The sequence below is a fragment of the Hippoglossus stenolepis genome, chromosome 20 (assembly GCF_022539355.2).
Source record: "Hippoglossus stenolepis isolate QCI-W04-F060 chromosome 20, HSTE1.2, whole genome shotgun sequence".
NCBI lineage: Eukaryota > Metazoa > Chordata > Actinopteri > Pleuronectiformes > Pleuronectidae > Hippoglossus > Hippoglossus stenolepis.
Genome location: NC_061502.1, coordinates 8,277,556 through 8,295,983, shown reverse-complemented (window position 1 = coordinate 8,295,983; position 18,428 = coordinate 8,277,556). Strand labels below are relative to the sequence as shown.

At 43.1% G+C, this 18,428-nt stretch overlaps 1 protein-coding gene across 2 annotated transcripts in view; it reads left to right on the top strand.

The window, feature by feature from the left end:
* The window catches only part of LOC118099632 (MAM domain-containing glycosylphosphatidylinositol anchor protein 2), a 177,763-nt gene that overhangs the window by 148,670 nt on the left and 10,665 nt on the right, over positions 1–18,428 (top strand). For both annotated transcript variants that reach the window (XM_035144332.2, XM_035144330.2), the window contains exons 13-15: positions 6,492–6,512; positions 9,131–9,286; positions 12,446–12,607. In XM_035144332.2, coding sequence (XP_035000223.1) covers positions 6,492–6,512; positions 9,131–9,286; positions 12,446–12,607 — 339 coding nt within the window. The remainder of the gene's footprint in view (positions 1–6,491; positions 6,513–9,130; positions 9,287–12,445; positions 12,608–18,428) is intronic.

The following is an 18,428-nucleotide window of genomic DNA, read 5'->3' as shown; positions in this document are numbered from 1 at the left end:
AATTCAGTTTCACTGCAGCTCATCATGAGTGGTGAAAAGAGAATTGGGAAAGAGAGGAAGAGAAACGTACACATGAAGTTTCTCTCCTATTTTTCTTTTTGTTATTACGGTTCATGATACTGTGTGGCCTGTGATAGAGCAGCCGAATTGAATCGAATTGAATCCAATCAAAGTGAAGTGAAGAGAATTTGGGTTAATTAAGACAGAGAGGCACAGACGGAGAGATGGAAGCAGCCAAGTTGGGACTGAGAAGCAAACGGAAATACAGATGAACAAAGTGAAAAAAAAATAAAAAGAGGAAAGAAGGGAGCCAGTGCTGATGTGCGAATCTCCTGCCCGACGAGAGACTGGACTAATTATCACTCTAGGGCTGCTCTGTTCTCCCACGCACAGCACAGTGTCACTGCAGCAGGCTAATGTGGGTCTGAGCCCAATCCACTCTGTCCCATAAGACTGATGTATGAAACAGTCCAGCATCACTTCACTTTCACTGTGGAACAGGGACCTGTGGGCTGTTTGTACTCAAGTTGTGTACACGATGGCTTTATGGTTTCCCTAGTTGATGAATTGAAATAATTCATCAATATGTTTTTGTCTCATCCTTCCTTTGGTTATATAATATTTTTTGGGGGAAAAGGATCTGCTGTTTGAGTGAATCCAAGGAGGAAATGAATGGACAGCTTCACTTTGTTAATTTCATTATCATCATTATGGTTTTACTACCAGCAAAACCAACGTCCTCATCATTTAGATATTGTATCATTGGAGGCGAAGACTCCAAGCAATTCTGCAGGCATTCTTTCTCCTTCTGTTTTTTTTAATGCTGTCTAAACTTCCTGCAAACGAACCGAACAATGATTCAGTTTAAACTGGACTGGACCACCTACATTTTGGTCCGTTGGTCCAAGGCACCATTCACACCTGTTATTTTAATCTGGAAAATAATCTGAAGTGACACGGAAGGTGTGAAAGCGTCCCTAAATAGGATTTAAGTATTTTCATCATGGAAACGTGACAAACAGCATGCAGACAAGAAAAAAATACATTTCTCAATGCAACGGCACAGGAAACACTAAAAAAAGTGTACTGGGATGATTTATGTATACTGTATACATTTAGTATGTATGTCAGCTACTTGTCAGTGTGTCTCAAACCAAAGTTGTACCTGTGCAGACAGCAGACAGGCACCAGTGATCACAGGTAGGTACATGCCATAAATCCCAGCTTGGTTTGGAGCAACCCAGCTGGCATGTTTTCACTCCAAGGACAAGAGCTTGTCTGAGGTTTTGTCTGAGTTTTCTGAGTTTTTCACCTCAGACACACTTTAAAAAAACATTTTCTTGTGAAAACTCCTTTTATCTGAAAACTGCAACCAAATGATTTTATTTTGTACTCTGCTGAAAAAATACACAATACACCTACACACAGAGGAGAGTATAAACTTTAGCAATTTTATCATTATACTACACATAGTCCAGTTGTTATATAATTATAGTCTTGATATTCTTTATCTCTCTATATTGAATCCTGGGATAGGTTGGAGCCTTCTTTCTCCGGTATGGAAGGACGCATTTGTCATTTAAAAGCGCTTTTGAAATGGTACAGCCTTGTCACGCCGCTGTGACACAGTCGGTCTTTAAACGCAGGGAAGGAGATGGCCCCTGAATTGAGACACAGCCATAGTCTCCTGATCCCATGACTATGAAAAGGAAGGTGTGTGTATGGAAATAACAGTCAAACTTAATGAATATGATGACTACCTTGTTTGGGAGCTGTTAGGGTTAACATTATTGTCCTACGGTGAGAATCTAAGTAGTAGCGCGTTTTTCTTATCACAAGGGATGGAAAGATTATTGCGATGCACATAAAGCCGATGGTAGCAGCTTTTCTGGGAAGAAGAAAAAAAAAGCACAAAAGAGTTATAATGTCCCCAGCTGTAGGATAAAGGATGGTTGTGTCACCAAGCCCCAAAGACACTTTAAAATTTTGCTGCAGTGACAAACTCAGCATCTGTTTGGCGTTCCTCATAACACCTCTCTCTCTCTCTCTCTCTCTCTCTCTCTCTCTCTCTCTCTCTCTCTCTCTCTCTCTCTCTCTCTCTCTCTCTCTCTCTCTCTCTCTCTCTCTCAAGGAGTATTTATTGTTGGAGCCTCCTGTCTGCTGTCATCGTGGCACAGTAAACCACTGCTTGTTTCTTAATATTCCATTTTCACGCAGCACATAGTGACATATGTGAGACACCTGTCTTGAGGCCAAATCCCACTAAATCTCACATTAATTACATTTTATACATTAATCTTAATACAAAAATCTTCAGCTCCTTGTGTTTTCTACTCTCTGCTGTAGCGAAGGCGTCAGGGTGTTATTATTCTGCCATTGGTGGTGCTGTCCAATTCCTGTCTGAGCAAGTGCTTGTTCATTAATTGGTTGGGGACAGCTAGTTTAGGAGCAGTAACTTCTAACAGCTGATAGATAGCAGCTGTCTCTAGCACAAAATACAAAGAACAGATGCCTGGTCGGTAGATTCCTTTAATGTAATATCATGAAATAGTAAATCAATTCATGAAATATTAACATAATAAATGATTAAAAATAAAACATATTTATTGCAACATACAGCATAAATACATGATTTTAGGTGTAGTCTGCTATCTGTTTTTTAAAGATGCTCACAAAAGCTGTCCAGACATGTTTTCATTCATGTGAAGGTTATCTGAATTCTTCCTTTTCAACTCTTTCCCTGTCACATGAAGTACCACCTGGCAACATGTGGTTATGCTGTGTGATTAGAGTTTTAACTTGTTGGTTGTTCAGACCTTGCTCAGACCAGCTGTACTCTCAGTATCGCCTCACACTCAGATTCTTGAGATGATACTGTAGGTCTGTTGAGTTGCCTCTTTCACCATCTTACACTGCTTACATATTATATCAGTTTGTGACCTTTTATTCCCAAACCACTTCATCACCAGAGAAGTTTGTTTCCGTCTTCGGTGACAGAGTTGGCAGCAACCTTCTTTTTTTGCTTTGGGGCATTCTCATTTCTGCTCTACATAATCATGAGATAAATACATCAACACATTGCGGTATCATTAAAATCACGATATGACACATTTTCTTCAGGGAGAAGAGACACGTATTCTCATGAGTTATATAATATGGCACAACCTTCGTGGTTTCCATTTTTTTTTTATGATTGCATTAATAATTTCTTCTTTATTTATTTGCATTTCTCACCCTGGGATTTTTTCGCCACATTTTTGTGTCTCATTTCTATGCTAAACATCTAAACCACAGCAGAGTCCATCCATGTGTAACTCCATTAAGGATTCAGTTGAAGATGGCACAGGCTCGCTGATGTAAGAACAGGATAACACATAAGAAATATCTGTTCAAGGACTGTCTGACTGACTGTCTGTCTGTCTGCGTGCGTGCGTGCGTGCGTGCGTGCGTGCGTGCGTGCGTGCGTGCGTGTGTGCGTGCGTGCGTGCGTGCGTGCGTGCGTGCGTGCGTGCATGTGTGTATGTGTGTGTGTTACTGCAGGACCAGGGCAGAGCAGCCTCTGAACAAGAATTTGATTGAAGGGCACAAGAGTGTGATGACGCCCGTGCTATTGTCAGGGAGACGTGAGGGGAAGATTGCTGAATTACATTTGCCCACGTTCTTATTATTCCAACTGATGGTGGGAGCTGTGCAGCCATCACGGGGCTTTCTCTGGGCGTCATGGCCCCCACCCAGACCCCTCTAAATATGATGGATGGGAATATCTGAGAGTGTGGATTATATGAGGTTGGTTAAATATAAAAAAGAAGAAGAAGAAGAAGGCGAGCTGCTGTTGTGTATGAGGACACTTGGCTTCAGCCGAGGAATCGTCTGCTGCTTTGTAATACAGCCGCAGGCCAGTGGGCAGGGAACCCTGCCAAGATGAAGTCAGTGTTTGTATCCAGAGCGGCCTCCACGGACCACTGTCCTTTGACGGTCACTGAGCTCACTTTGTGTTTCAATCAAAAGTAGGTGATTTGGATGGAAAGCACACATGCATCAACTGGCAGTTTGTTTAGTCCTGTCAGCTGGAAAAAGTAGAAACCAGGAGTCGGACAGACGTGCACCTAATGCGCGGGTTGAGAACATGACCTGGTGCAACAGAAGAGCTCGCTTCACTCAATAATTGCTGGGGCTGTTTGTCTTGAGAACTATCAAAATTACATTTCATCCTTGATCCTTATTTTAAGGATTTTTGAACTGTTGGGGTAAAACAGAGAACTGCAGCATTAAGAAGAGAAGTTTTTAAAGCCTTTGCTGGAGGGCTTCTCATCTATGCTTGAACAACACTGCATTTTAAGGAGAGCATTCAAGGTCCACTCATGTTTTCAGGGGCTACGAGACGAGGCTGTAAAATATCTGAAAAGATTACAAAATGGTTGAGTCAACAACAGATGTCAGTCTCAAGTTATCTTATTCCTTGTTTGTTTTCCTGTACCCAGTACAGTCATCCAAATTGGAAGTTACATTTTCTGTTTCTGCGTATATGTGTGTGATAGAGAAAGAGTGTGCGTGCACAGCAGTAGTCAAGTAGCCTCTGGGCCCTGCTCTGTGCTCAGCGTGATTTCTTCAGTGGGGGGTAGAGACACTGCTTGAGGAGACACATTCATCTGGACTCGGGCGCAGTGATTCAGTCGAGGCAAGCTGCAGGTAACAAACTGACAACGAAACATATTTTCTAAACCAAAGTCTTAAAAGAAAGAAGAAGGGGAGAGAGGAGGAGGGGGCGGGATTGGGGGAGGAGGTGGAGAGGAGAGTCGCAGAAAATGGGAGGTAGAGGGGGAGCGAGGGAAGGGGGTGCTGAGAGAATAGTTTTGTCGGAAAACTCAGCATCCGTTTCACAGGCCTGAGGCTGCGAGTTGTCATCTGAAACATTTTCTCTGCAACAGCCCGGATGATTTCCTGCCTCTCTCTGCAGACTCTTTTGTTGCAACAGTGTGCAGCCCAGTGTAGATTCACTGGGAAGCACTGACTGTTGGGATGCAGGTATTTTCACAATCACTAACATAACAGATAATTAAAGTTTGTTATGCAATGAGGCTGCACAGGCTGTTCTTTCCACACGGGTGCCTTCCACTCACAGCGAGGATTCAGCTGCGGCGTCGCAGTTCACTGAATGTTTTACACGATTCAATTGGAAATGCAACGGTTTGTTCTCCCCTCTGTTCCCCCCGGTGCCTTATATTGTGTTTATCTTTTCGTTTCTCATCACTGGGAGTGAACGAGTGGACATGCATTTCCATGAGGCACACAACAACACAATGAACCCACCTGAGTTTCAGTTTAAGAACAATTCCAGCCGCCTTGCAGTACTTCCACGCTTTTAAGTTCACGTTTGGCTTTGTGGGAATGATTTGTTATTACTCACTTTAATTTGTTAGATTAAAATCAATTCCCCCCATGAACAGCGAGGTTTCATAAATCACAAAGCAACATAGTTTTGTAGTAAAGGCCGATGTATCGCATCTATTCAGCCGGTCAGCAATCGATCATGAAAATGCCCATGAATCTTCTTGGCAGGTTAAATGGTATTTACTCTGCAAAAAGTGAAGTGCCGGCTAACTGGCTTGTTGCAACTCTCTGTGATACCCTTGACCTTTCTGTGTTTGCTGCAGCAGTAGCCTCTTAAATTATCAATAAGGGAAGCGTTGAGCCACGGTTAGGTGGGCAGAATGCAAAGAGACGCCTCATCTGTGTGTCCATAGAAAACATAGGACGAATCATGGATCTCACAGGAAAGTGATTAGCTGACACACTTGTGATTATTACACATTTGTATGATTTAGTGGCTTCTAAATCGAAGTATGAAAGAGGCTTAGTGGTCTAAGTGGAAGTCACCTTGGACAGGAACATCAGCAGTGCTGGTAAATGGCGGCGATGATAAGCAGTTGCGCTATAATCGTATTAATGTGGTCAGGCTGGTCGTCCTAATCCCTCCGTCTTTTACATTTAATATCAGGATGAGAAGGATTGCTGTCACCTTTTTCCTCTTCAAATCCAGACATCTCTCTTTCTCTCGCCTAAATAATCCCTGCATTGTGTTTGTCAGGCGAATGCTTCCTGTTTCAGTCACGTCCGCCGTTCGTTTGCAATCAGTGAAAGCAATAGAGCTTAATAAAGATGGAGCGCACACACTTGAATATGCTTGCAGTGTTTTAATATCACAGGACAATATTTCTGTGCCTCCCGTGGGCCTCTTTCATTTTGTTTTTATGATGGTGAAAAGTTTTATCCACGTGGACTTTTCTTCAGCCCCACGACAAACAGTCGCTGACAGCCGGAGGAAACGTTACCGGCAGCTTAATGCTTGCGTAGAAACCTGTAGAGTGCACAAAAGAGACAAAGTGTGCCTTTCTTTTAATGTGACAGTTTGAGTGCTTTACATTTTTAACAGCTGCACAAATAATGTATTCTGTACTAATGACTGTTCCTGGCCTTTTCTCTTTTCACAGCTCCCATCAACCCTCATCTGAGTAAGTAACGTGCATCGCTCTTTGCATCTCTCGCCACAGAGCGTCTGTGAGAACAGTGGGAAAACCCAAAGTTACTATACGTCCCGTAGAGATCTGACTCTCAACATGTCACGCTGCACTGGAAGCTCTCTCTTGAGTAGAGCTAAATAATGTATGATAAATAATACTTCCCTTTAAGAAGTGACAGTAAACCTGAACTAGGCTATCTGACATGTTGAGAGCTTTAAATCTCTGCAGAACACCTTGCAAACACTTGGACACTTCATTTGCATGAGATATGTAGTGTTTGTGCCTGAGTTAATTTGCACGCACTGTGCTAATGTTTAGCCCCATTATGAATGCACTTCATTTTTGAAACTTTATAAATTCACACCTTGAGAATCCAACTTAATCACTATTTGCTGTGCCGCAGTGTGCTGTTGTGTATTGTGCTTTATTTATTTATATAGATATGTATTTTGTTGCGTGTTCGCACACAAACATTTGCCAACATCATAACAAACATCCTAATCACCAACATCATTATCTAAATCCCTGAAGGAAACTATCTTACCTGCACACCTCCTCCCTCCCTCCTTCCTCGGTCTATCCTCCCATCTCTCCCGTGCTCACAAGGCGAAAACATTTAGTTTAGCTCACAGTGGATGGGGGCGTCGGTGTCTAGCGCCAGGAGCTAGACCTCCATTTAAATCTGCGTGCCTATGAGGGGAAGAGTCAAGAGTATCTGCAACCCAGCCCCTTCCCTCACTCTCCATCACCACCTCCTCTCTCCCTCTTGCTCTCACTTTCCATCTCTTTGTCTTCCTCTCCCTGCCTCGCAGCACAGCTGCCCTCTTCCATCCCTCGGCCCATCCACCCACTCTTCAACTCCGTCTACGTTACCTCCATTACCTGAGTAAAAGCTGCTCCTCTCAAGGTCACCACTCCAAACTGCTCCCAGCTACGTTTTAATAAATCAATGAATATTTATCAGAACACACGCCTGCATCCTGAATCTAAATCCTCTTTTTTTTTACTATCTCTTTGAGGACACTGCTCAGCAGCACCATGTCCTCTTTAAGGTGTTTTTCTTTGATTGTTACATGAATTAAATAGAAGTTTTGACACTGTTGATCCTCCCTCTACCCCTTAATTAAAGTGAGTGGGCTGGTTCCCCACACGTGCTATTTCCAACTCTTCATTAGTGTATTCACTGTTACACATTCCCCTACATGTGACCCATCATCACCTCATGCTGGAGTAACAATTACTCTTTTTTTCCGTGAGGGGTGTCCAACCCCACACTTTCATTCCCTGTCTGCACTCTCCACTGGTTTAAAAATTGCTGTCAAAGGGGGCGTGGAGAGCAGAGCGGGAGGAAGGGAAAGTGAAGGGGAGTGAGGGGGCACTCCAAACCTGTTAACCCACTGCAGAGAGGATGGAGAGTGACAGAGAAGCAGGGAGGTGCAGTTGATTCTAAAACCTGATTACATAGAGTCCGAGTATTGAGATGCTACAAAACATCCAAGGACAATCAACACGTTTTTACTTTTGATCGTGCGCAAAAGTTCAACAGATTGTGTTCCGTGCAAGTAAAGCTGCTTTCAGACATGCATCGCACTCCAGATATTCTACTGAAGTTAGATGGACTGTTGTTGCAGACATTCTCCAGAGTTTCCCCTAACAGCCCCATAGTAAAATGTCTGGATCATGGCCAAATATCACCATATAGCTAACACGTTACAAGACTGAAAAAACAAAAAACAAAAGGGATACAAATATGTCAGGATGAAAAAGAGGAGCCATACATGTAGAAGACATCGATAAAGATGTCAAATTGGATAAAACAATGAGATTTGAGAGCTTCTGTGCAGACGCTTGCTGTAAACAAAAACACGTGATCTCCACAGCAGAATTAATACGTTACGTCTTGTCTCTGCCTGCTGCGCCACACCCACCTGAACACTCCGGAGATATCCGTGTTGTTGGGAAGGCGTCTGACCAAAGAACCTCTCTATGTTCTTTAAATGTAAAAGGTAAATTCTGAATAACGTCCGGGCGCAATCGTGCCGACATTCTCTGGAGTTCATGTCTGAAAACGGTTTAATAGTACTTCTACAATCTAGAAAACCATTTAATACCTTTAAACAAACCTCCTTTACATGAGATTTGTATTTAGTGTAATGTAGTTTACGTAGGTAGTAAGTGTGAGTATATTGAATACCATCCACCAGTAGTGGACTGTCATGGTACAACTCTAAATAACAGTTTTGAAAATCACACACTGCAGTTGAGTGTGTTTCCACGGTGCAGAGACTTCCTCTCTGAACTGAACCAAACTGCGTGCCGTCGTCAGGGAAAACTCGAGCACGCTCCGTGACGTCTCCACAGTCAGCAAGAGGTCAAATCTTAATTTAGAAATTCTGCTCTCCACATCGTGTGGCGTAATTGGGTCTTGGCTGTTGCATATCCCCCTGTGACACACGTACGCGCGCGCACAGACACACAAGTAAAAGCTCATAAATTTACAGTAGGTGTCACACTGCTCACATACTATACTGTAGCCTCTAGCCAAGTGTATAACTTCTTTTTGTAGCGATGTGAATGTAAGAGCCCAGTTCTGCTCTGTCGCTCACCAGGAGAGTTCCACTGCAGCTTTGAGGAGGAGCCCATCTGCATGTTCACCCAGGACAAGAACGATGATTTCGATTGGACACGGCACAGCGCTGCCACCCGTGACACCAAGTACACACCCAACACCGGGCCTAGTGGTGATCGCAGTGATTCCAAGCAGGGTGAGTATTCCTTTTTAAGTTTAAAGCCTGCACTCACATCTGGCTTTTTGCCTGCAATGGGAATGGATTCGGCATTGACTCGCCGGTCAAATGACTCTGCCACCTACACGTGTTTTAATCGGCACCGATTGGGACTAATGGGAATGTGACATACGGGTGAAAGCGCTAATTTGGCAAGACGGCGAGGTGAGAGAGCAACTCAGTCGTCGGTGCGGCTGTGACGTTGAGCATGACCAGAGGAAGAAAACAGACATTTTCGCTACTGGCAATGGGAAAGGAGTCAATTGCCTTTTGGTGTAAAAGAGGTATAAGTGACCATTTATTGAACGTCTCCCCTGATTAATAATTGTCCAGTTACAGCGTGGCTGTAGTTTACAAAGCTCCACTTCCAAGGCTAAAGAGCTTATCATTAGCTTACTACTTTACAACATTTATTACTGTCACTGCCCTGTTCAGTGTCCATATCATGTATTTAGCTATCGAGTGCACATTTAGACCCATTTAATGTGTTATTGGCACCTGGCTTGGGTCTGGATCCTCTCAATTCAATTCCATTTCCTACAACCAATCAGAGCACGAACCTGTTACGTAGTGCAGAGTGACAGCAAAATGAGAACGCTGCTCATCTTTTAGAGAAAATATATGTTTGGGTTAGAGTAAAGAAAAATTGCTCCAGCAGCTCTCCCATTGGGCGCTCCCCTGTCAATCATCCTATCAAACCCATTTTAGATAAATGACAGATCACAGAGTTACCAATAATTACCTAGTTGATCAAATCTTTTAGCATCAGCTCTTATTTCAGCCAACAAAACTTGAGGTAGCTGACGAGGAATGAGAACCCAGCTTTTGTTATCCATTATCAATATACAGTATAATGCATGTTGGGCCCGGATCGTCCTGTGTTGTAACTGTAAAACACACATGTTCAGTGATAGAACAGAAAGCTTGAAACACGTAGCACCAGGGAGAGCTGATTCATTCCTTGGATGAGCCAAATCATTCCTTCATATAGCTTTGCACTTGTGATGCCATGGTGAGGAGCACATTGTGTTAATAACAGTCAAATTATTTGTCAAATGAGCTGGAATATATATGAAAACTATTTAAACCGTGAATATGTATCATACGCGTAGAGAAAAAAATTCACAACATACATGTAATATTGGCCACAGATGCATAAAATAACAAATTAGATACAAATCACCAACATCTTCAATAGTCATCCAGCAGTGAGCAAGTTGCCCTCGTACATCTCTCAGCTGGGAATTTATCTCTATAGCCGATGCACCAATAGGAAGTGAAACAGTTGGTTTAAGTGTAATCAATTATGTCCGTGTGGCTCTGCAAACACTGCACCTGCTCACTGGACTGGGAGTAAGTTGGTAGAATGCACACATTTAAATGTACAGCACACTATATCTGCAGTGTGCTGCTACTCACCACACACACACACTGACTACACACTGTTTCATGTACAATCCAATGCGTAAAATACTGGAAGCCCCACAGTTCACAGCCACAGCAGTGTGATTATCATGTAATTGCTAAATGATTTGGCAAGATATAAAATTAGCAGCATTCCATGTCGTACCTGCGTTTGCAAACATGACACTAATGGTGTCGCTTTTTGAAATATAACAATAAGATGGAAAGTGTTTTACTGAATTATAGAGAATTTAAACTTGATGCATTACAATAAATCAATGAGCAGCCGTGACCTTTGATTTTCAGGCTAATCAAATTTGCACAATATTTGGTTTTTAATATTTGACTCAGATGTGCAGATATTTAAGAACTTAAATAGCAAATTAACAAAACAGAAGTCATGTGAAACCCTGATGATAGAAGTTATATCTGTGGTGGAATGTGAGTGTCTGTTATGGTGCTGTGGCACCAGCAGCAGCTGAAGCAGTAAATAATGCATTGGCTTTAATCACCTAATGGTTTCAAAATGTCCAGCATTTCATTACCGGCCCCATTCCTCTTTGCGTATAATTATCTGATATGAGATTCAACATGAGGGAGATATTCCATTTGATTTTGGCTGGAGGGGCGTGGAGCCGCTCACTAGCTACCTTCCCTGTGCCTGTGGCAGGGAAGAGATTGGCTTCAGATTCTGTGGCTCCGACACAATCAGAGGACTGTTTGACTCGCCGCCATCGCCGCCGCTGTTCAGGCCTGTCAGACCGAGGGAGCATGAATGTAACCCCATTGTTATCGGCCCGATTTGCCCCCTGGTTATTGCTATTAGTAAAAAGAGAACTGTCCCTCATAGTAAGCCACGCTCCTTATCTCTGATATGGAAGGTTTCATTTCCATCATGCTATCACAGACTGGCTGAGAAAGCAGCTGAGCATGACCACGAATGCTTTTCCCCCGTGTTTACAGTGGCAAAACAATTGTTGGTGTATCAGGAGGCGGCGAGAAAGTACTGTAGTTATGGGATTGTGAACACAGCCAGGCAAAAGCTTTCTCATTTTTTAGTTGGTGCAGTTAACCAGTCAGGCACAATGACTCTGTCCAACGTCCTAAAAGATTTTCATAAGGCATAATCAGATGTATAACTGTACTGCATATATAAGTATTTACAGTGGATATATATGGCAATTAGCTTAAATACTTGTTTTTATGCCTCGGCACCGACCATAGCCACTGGGTAGAGGCATTATGTTTTCTCTTCTGTGGCTGTCCCATTCTTTTGAACACGATATCTCCAGAATGCCTTGAGGAAATGTCTTCAAATTTAATGTAAAAATGTTCACTTAGTCTCACAGATTGGATTTTGGTGGTCAGAGGTCAAAGGTCACAGTGGCCTCACAAAACATGGTTTTGTTGGCAAAGACATACAACCGACATACAAACGGTAATTCCAATTGTTTATTGTAGTTTTATTTCAACCTGCAACTTATTTTGTAATATTTGCTCATTTGTACCATGGGTAATTACCAGGTTAATTTCATGTAGGAAATATGGCACTGGAAAAAATGTACCTCCTGTCTGTATAACATTTGTGCTCCAAATGGTAGATCCAGTTTAAGGTGAAGGAAGTTCCATCCCATAGAATCTCAATTGTTCGTTTTGCTGTATGTGTGAAGATGAACTCTCGTGTAAATCTTGCTTCCAGTAACCTCCTGTGTTCATGTATGTCTGTGTTTCCAGGTTTCTACATGTACATTGAGACGTCGAGGCCGCGGAAGGAAGGGGAGCAGGCGCGACTCGTAAGCCCGTTCTTCAACGTAGCACCTAAAAACCCCTACGGTATCACCAACCCACCTGCCTACTGCTTCAGCTTCTTCTACCACATGTATGGAAAACACATAGGTACGTCACATTTCTTATTTGCTCCCTTGTCCACAGCTTGTGTAACAAAGAAAACCTGGGCTTTGAAGAAATCAACAGAAAGGATCTGCTTAATTAAATTCATTGCTCACTAGTTCATGGAAATAGATGAGGATTGAGTAATTACTCTCATTCTTTAAAGAATCTGTCACTGTTCTGTAGCTTTTGGCTGCTTAAGCAGAAAAAGCATATTCTAGTGAAGCTCAAATTGCTTTGCTAAATGAAGGGGATGCGTTCTTATCTGCGCCGAACTAAACCGTCAATGAGGAAGCACCACAACAAATTTTATTTTCCAAGAGAAGAGTCCATCATCAAGCATTCGCGGGACATCACAGTGTCTTTGAAATATATAAACCGAGAGATGAGATTCTTGAAATTGCTGTCCGCCACCTACAGTGTGTGTGTCCCAGTGGGCTCTTCTCCTCTGTGTTTCTGAAGAGTAGTTGTTTGTGAGACAGAAACACAGGAGTCACGCTGTGAAAAGAAGAAGACAAAAAAGCAGCGGCACTTTTTTCTGTGAGCAACCGAATTTCAGTCATTTCCAGACAGTTTTATCTCTGCTGCGAGTGCTGTGGGGACTTTTACACTTTCATGCCGAAATTTTGTTAAATGCAGCTGTCAAATGGCTCATGCAAATTATATCTCATTTTTACAACAAACACTTAGAAAGGTGTGCACACTAAACCAGGGCATTAGCTCTCACAGTCCCCTCTGAATGGAGATAACCAACTTGCATGGCCTGTTTGAAGGTGGCAGAGTGACTGAAGGAGCTACTCTGTGGCGCACGTCCTGACTCTTAACTTTCATTCACAAGGGAACCAATCAGTCGACCACAAGCTCTCCTGCTCTGAGTGCAAACTGTTTGTGGAGATTGTGAATGTGGGAGTGATGAGCAAGATTGGATCTTAAGCACAAAAACAGCAGCTTCACACGACGCTGAGAGCCACTAGTGGGGATTTCTCTGTCAAGAAGGTTCAAGTTCGAGTTTGTCCTCTTTTATGATCCCGTCAGTCTCCAGATGACATAAACGTTTAGGAAATCTGGCCGACTTTGTTCATACCCTGGCGTTGCCAAACCTCTCCCCACATTCTGTCTCAGTGGAGATTTATACATAAAATGACATCCTCTACTTTGCTCTCTCTGCATGCTGTTTGTTTTTCCTTTGGAGAAAATATACCATCCAGTTCAATAAATCCAGTCTGCATGGCGGAATTACCTGACCTTTCCATATCAGCGACAGCTACGCTCCGGTGGCTCTCCTATTGGGTGCTCCTCTGTCAGTCATCGAATCAATCATGCCTCATTATAGATCAATGGTTGTGATTGCCCCGACAGGTTTTTAGGACAGATGGGAATCGGTTTAAACAGGAGGGGGGGGCCAGACCCACACGCAAGAGCAAATGAACATGAGCTCACTGATTGGACTGGTTTCCAGACTAATTGAGTCATTCATCTGCAGATATTATTAATGGAACCCAGATCTATCCACTCCAAAGCCTGTGAAACCCTTTCATCTCTCACGCTGTCCTTTAAAGCCAGTCACTCACCGTGCAGCAGCAATGAGTCTTAGGTCAGTGCATCAATGTGTGTTGTAGTATCGTCTTTTGGACTGTTTGTTACCTGTTATTGACCAGGCCAGCAAATGTCTCCTTTTGTCTCTCCTATGGACGCCTCTCTCAGAAGTAAGGGGTTTGTTTTAAGGACCATCACTGTTGACATTTGCGTCTTAAACAAGCCCACTGACCCGTCCTCTGTGATCCGTTCACATGCAAAGCAAGCGCGGGCATTATACAGTAGGCACAACAGCCTTCAAGCCCAGTTTGTGTGGCATTTGAGGTTGACATGCAAAGTCAGAAATGTTCAAATCCAACACCTAGCCATGGAAGATACATAAAGCCACTGAAGACACAGGTTCAAATCCAATATTTAACATGTTTGGAAAACCCCTTTTGTCATCAAGATCCATTTATTATTCTCTGGCAAATTTCAGGACACGCCACATATCTTGCAATGTTAAAGATATTGAAAAATAATCCTGGATCCACCCCCTGATCTGGATCTGCACCAAAATGTTATAGATTCTTCCCTGACCCATACTGCATCCTTCCACTAAGTTTCATCCATTCGGTTGCTATTGCGTAATCCTGCTTACACACCCACGAAATACTACTTTGATAAAAAACATGATGTAGTTCACAAAAATAAAATGGCGAAGTAAGAACAAGCGAGTACTGAGAACTGTGAATAAACACAGAGGGAACAAGTAGTAGCGCTTTTGTGCTCATTAAACTTGACACTTAAACTGCATGAGACTGTAAAATCACGACAGCCTGGCAACTGCACCCTTCTGATAAAATGTTTACAGTGAGCATTTGGCTGCGTTTACCTTCGTATTCTAGTGAGACATCGATGGTATCAGCAGCGTCTCCACCCACCACCTGCTCCACTCTGAGCTTCTGCTGGACCTGCTGCTCCATCTCCAGCCCACTCAGCTTCCTCTCCTCCTCTGTCCCTCTTGTTTGTAGAGCACTGACTTATTCATTCTTTTTGAAATATATTTTCTTTTTTTGTGAATTTTTTGTAATCCCAATGTTTTTATTCCTTTTGGGGTTTATTTATTGACTCTTATTTGCATTAATAATATAAAAAGGCTTACAGATGGTTCCCTTCAGTAATGAGAGATAAACTGCAGCCTGTGGAAATATCTTTCTTTATTACAGAGATTTTTATGCAAAAGTACTTTTTTGGGAGGAGAGAATTTTTAACACACTTCACCCGGTGAGTAAACAGACACCAATTTTTTTTCCTCAACTTGGGGCTCCACACACCAGCTCCATTGTACTTAGGTTGTGGCACATGACTCAAATAACCCAATGATCTGCCCAGCTACAAAACCAGTGGTAAGAATCTGCTTTTCATAATGTAGGTGAACTCACCATTTGGGCTTATGTTGACAACCAGCCCCCATTAGGGCTGAAATTTAGACTGGCTACTTTTCCGCTGTCCTCGGTGGAAAGGCTGAGTGTAAGAATCCAGGTGGGAGAGAAGGACCCAAACATCTGGAGAGGTGGAGAAAATGTAAGGATAGAGGTGTCAGAGGGCGACTCAGCGGGGAGATGAGAGCTCCTCCGGCTCCCTGCCGAGGTTGAGTAGGCCATGACATTTCCAATTTGCTCAAATTGATCGCCGGCCAGACCCTCTCTTCCCTGCCCTCCCCATCTGTGGTGAAGCCCATGCCCAGACTGTGGCGTGTTATGATGAATGGGCTAAATGTCAAGGACTTGAAACCCAGCTCAGATCCTCTATAGCTACGCTCCATTTAGTATTCTGCCTCTCCAGCCGTGAGAGAATTTGCCCCTGAGCTCAGGAATGTTGGATTGTGATAGTCTCTACCCAGAGAATGAACGCGTATTGGCAAACGGTCCATATAACATATGTTCACTTAGACTATGCGGCCCCACAATGCTTTTTTTTTTTCAAAACTTTGTTGTATCTGCAGTTGAAGGCGTTTTGTTATTTCGAGGCATGCTGCTCCATCCTGAAACACTAGGAGTTGGATGCTCTTTGGGACTTTGCTGTTGAGGTTAGTCACAGTCAAGTTGTGACACGGCAGCGCTAAAGGCCAAAATCAGTCGATAAGGAGTCTCGCCTACACACTGATGAAAACAGTGGCACAGGCTCAAAGAAACTCCTTTGTCGTTAGCTAGCGGGGGGATACCTGAGACAAGGTCACACTTAATTACTGAAGCGCACATCAAAGTTTGCCTTTGGAGCCCGTGTCGCATTTGTTTATAGGATTAAGTCTCCAGCGAAGCACAAAGCAAAGCAAGTCTGTTTTAAGTCTGACCTTCTGAGAAGCAATGGAGTCCTCCTTTCATTAGCGAGGAGGGTGGTACCGCACCTCAATCCCCAACTCGCTCGTCCTCACTCCATAATTGAAAACTTCTAGGAGCTGCTTCTCCCTTTTCACTAGACTCACATCTTTCTGTTCTCAGATCTTTTTAAATTTCACAAGTGTCTGCCACAGGTATTTCTGTAAAAAAAAAAAAGACAGAGATACTCCAGATGAATATCCAGCGCATGACTTTGCTCGGGATCTGATGACACCGGCATAACCACCTACATCGCAATGAGTTCAAAGAAAATGTAAGCCAGCCAGCTCAGCAAGAATCCTCCGACATCCTAAACACTTCGACGGGAGATGAAACCGCAGGTCATGTTCTGTACAAGAGCTCATCTCTCACTGGATATTGGGCTGTCGTTGGGAAAAAGTGTACACTCTGCTGATAATATGAACAAGGACATACAGTACGGCTTTCCCTCCATTCCTCACAGAGATGTTTTTTAGAAGGGGGCTGTACAGTAATGAGGCACCTCGCTGTGGCAAAGATGCATCAGGGGCGAGGTGACACTCCTCGACGCTGCTGTTTTTTGCTCATCAGTTGTGTCAGCGCAAAGGTGCCGCTCTCCATACTCGAATTTCACTTGACTTCAGGGCGGTGGTCCTGCTGAGCTTCTCCACGGTGTCAACGCTAACCTGATTTGAGTCTTTGGATGCTGCTCCTCCTGGCACACCGCTAAGAAACTGCCGTCTCACGCACTGGCACACAACAGTCTCGCTGCATTGCAAATAGAGAAACGAGCAGATTGTGTGGTTGGAGAGGAGGAGAGGGAAGTGGTTACACTCTGTGTCATCATCTGACATCATATCAAAGTCTGGAGCCAGACAAGAGGAGAAGCTGGAACTCAGTCCTGGTGTCTCTTCCTTCTCAATAAGAGACTGTATTTCTGTTTCATTGTTAGAGTTTTACATGAATTCAGTTGAAAGTTCTAATTCAGAGTTCAGAGTTCAACAGGAACATTCAGCAGTTTCTCCTGTGCAGCTTCAGATGAAATGCAGGTGGATGAAAAAGGAAGCTGGACCGCACAGAAAGAGTTTGAAACTATTAGAAAATTCTCCATGGATACGGTATTCTCATAACAAATTGTCCATTAGTGATAATTATTTTGGATCATTCATATGACCTGTGGTTAACGTTTGCATCTGGTCGACTCTGCTCTTAAAACATGAAATTGAAATGCTGAGGACAGAGGTCAATATGAAGCTTAGAAGTCTAGATCCAATCTCACTCACAGGTTCACCCTGGAATTCACAATGGACTCCTCCCTCCCATGTGTGGGTGATTCTTTACCATCTTATATAACTTTTTAAGTATCTCTACACTCAGAGCCAGAGTTTCTCACCTTTCTTTGCACTGCAGACTGTCTTTATACTTTAAGATTTTATTTTGTGTCCAAAAACACAGGTAAACCTTGACAGAAGATTTAAGAAAGAGCCCTAAAGGAGTGGTGGGCGAGCATAAAAACCACAATTCATCCGTGTGTATTTTATTTGTTACGGATAAACACAAGAGCAACACTCACACTGATGTGTGTGTGAGGGTGTGTGTGTTTGTGTGTTACTCTTCAGTTTCACTATTCACCAGAGAACAGTTTGATGATGATGAGGGCAAATGCAAAATAACTTACGTGAACGAATCCATCTTATAATTCTAGAAATGTCTCTTAATCTGTGACTTACATATCTCGAAAACTGTTCATGTCATTGGCGCGACATGCTAAATATTGAAAACAGCCCATTCCAAACAGGCAGGTTTACAACAGGCCCTGCACTAGTCAAGCAAATTTTCTGATTCACATGAACCATGGAGGAATACGGCTTCTTTATCTGATTAAAAGTGATGTAAAAAATATTGCTCTACAAGCAACGTTTCAGCACCTTATCAGAGCTGGTCACATGCCA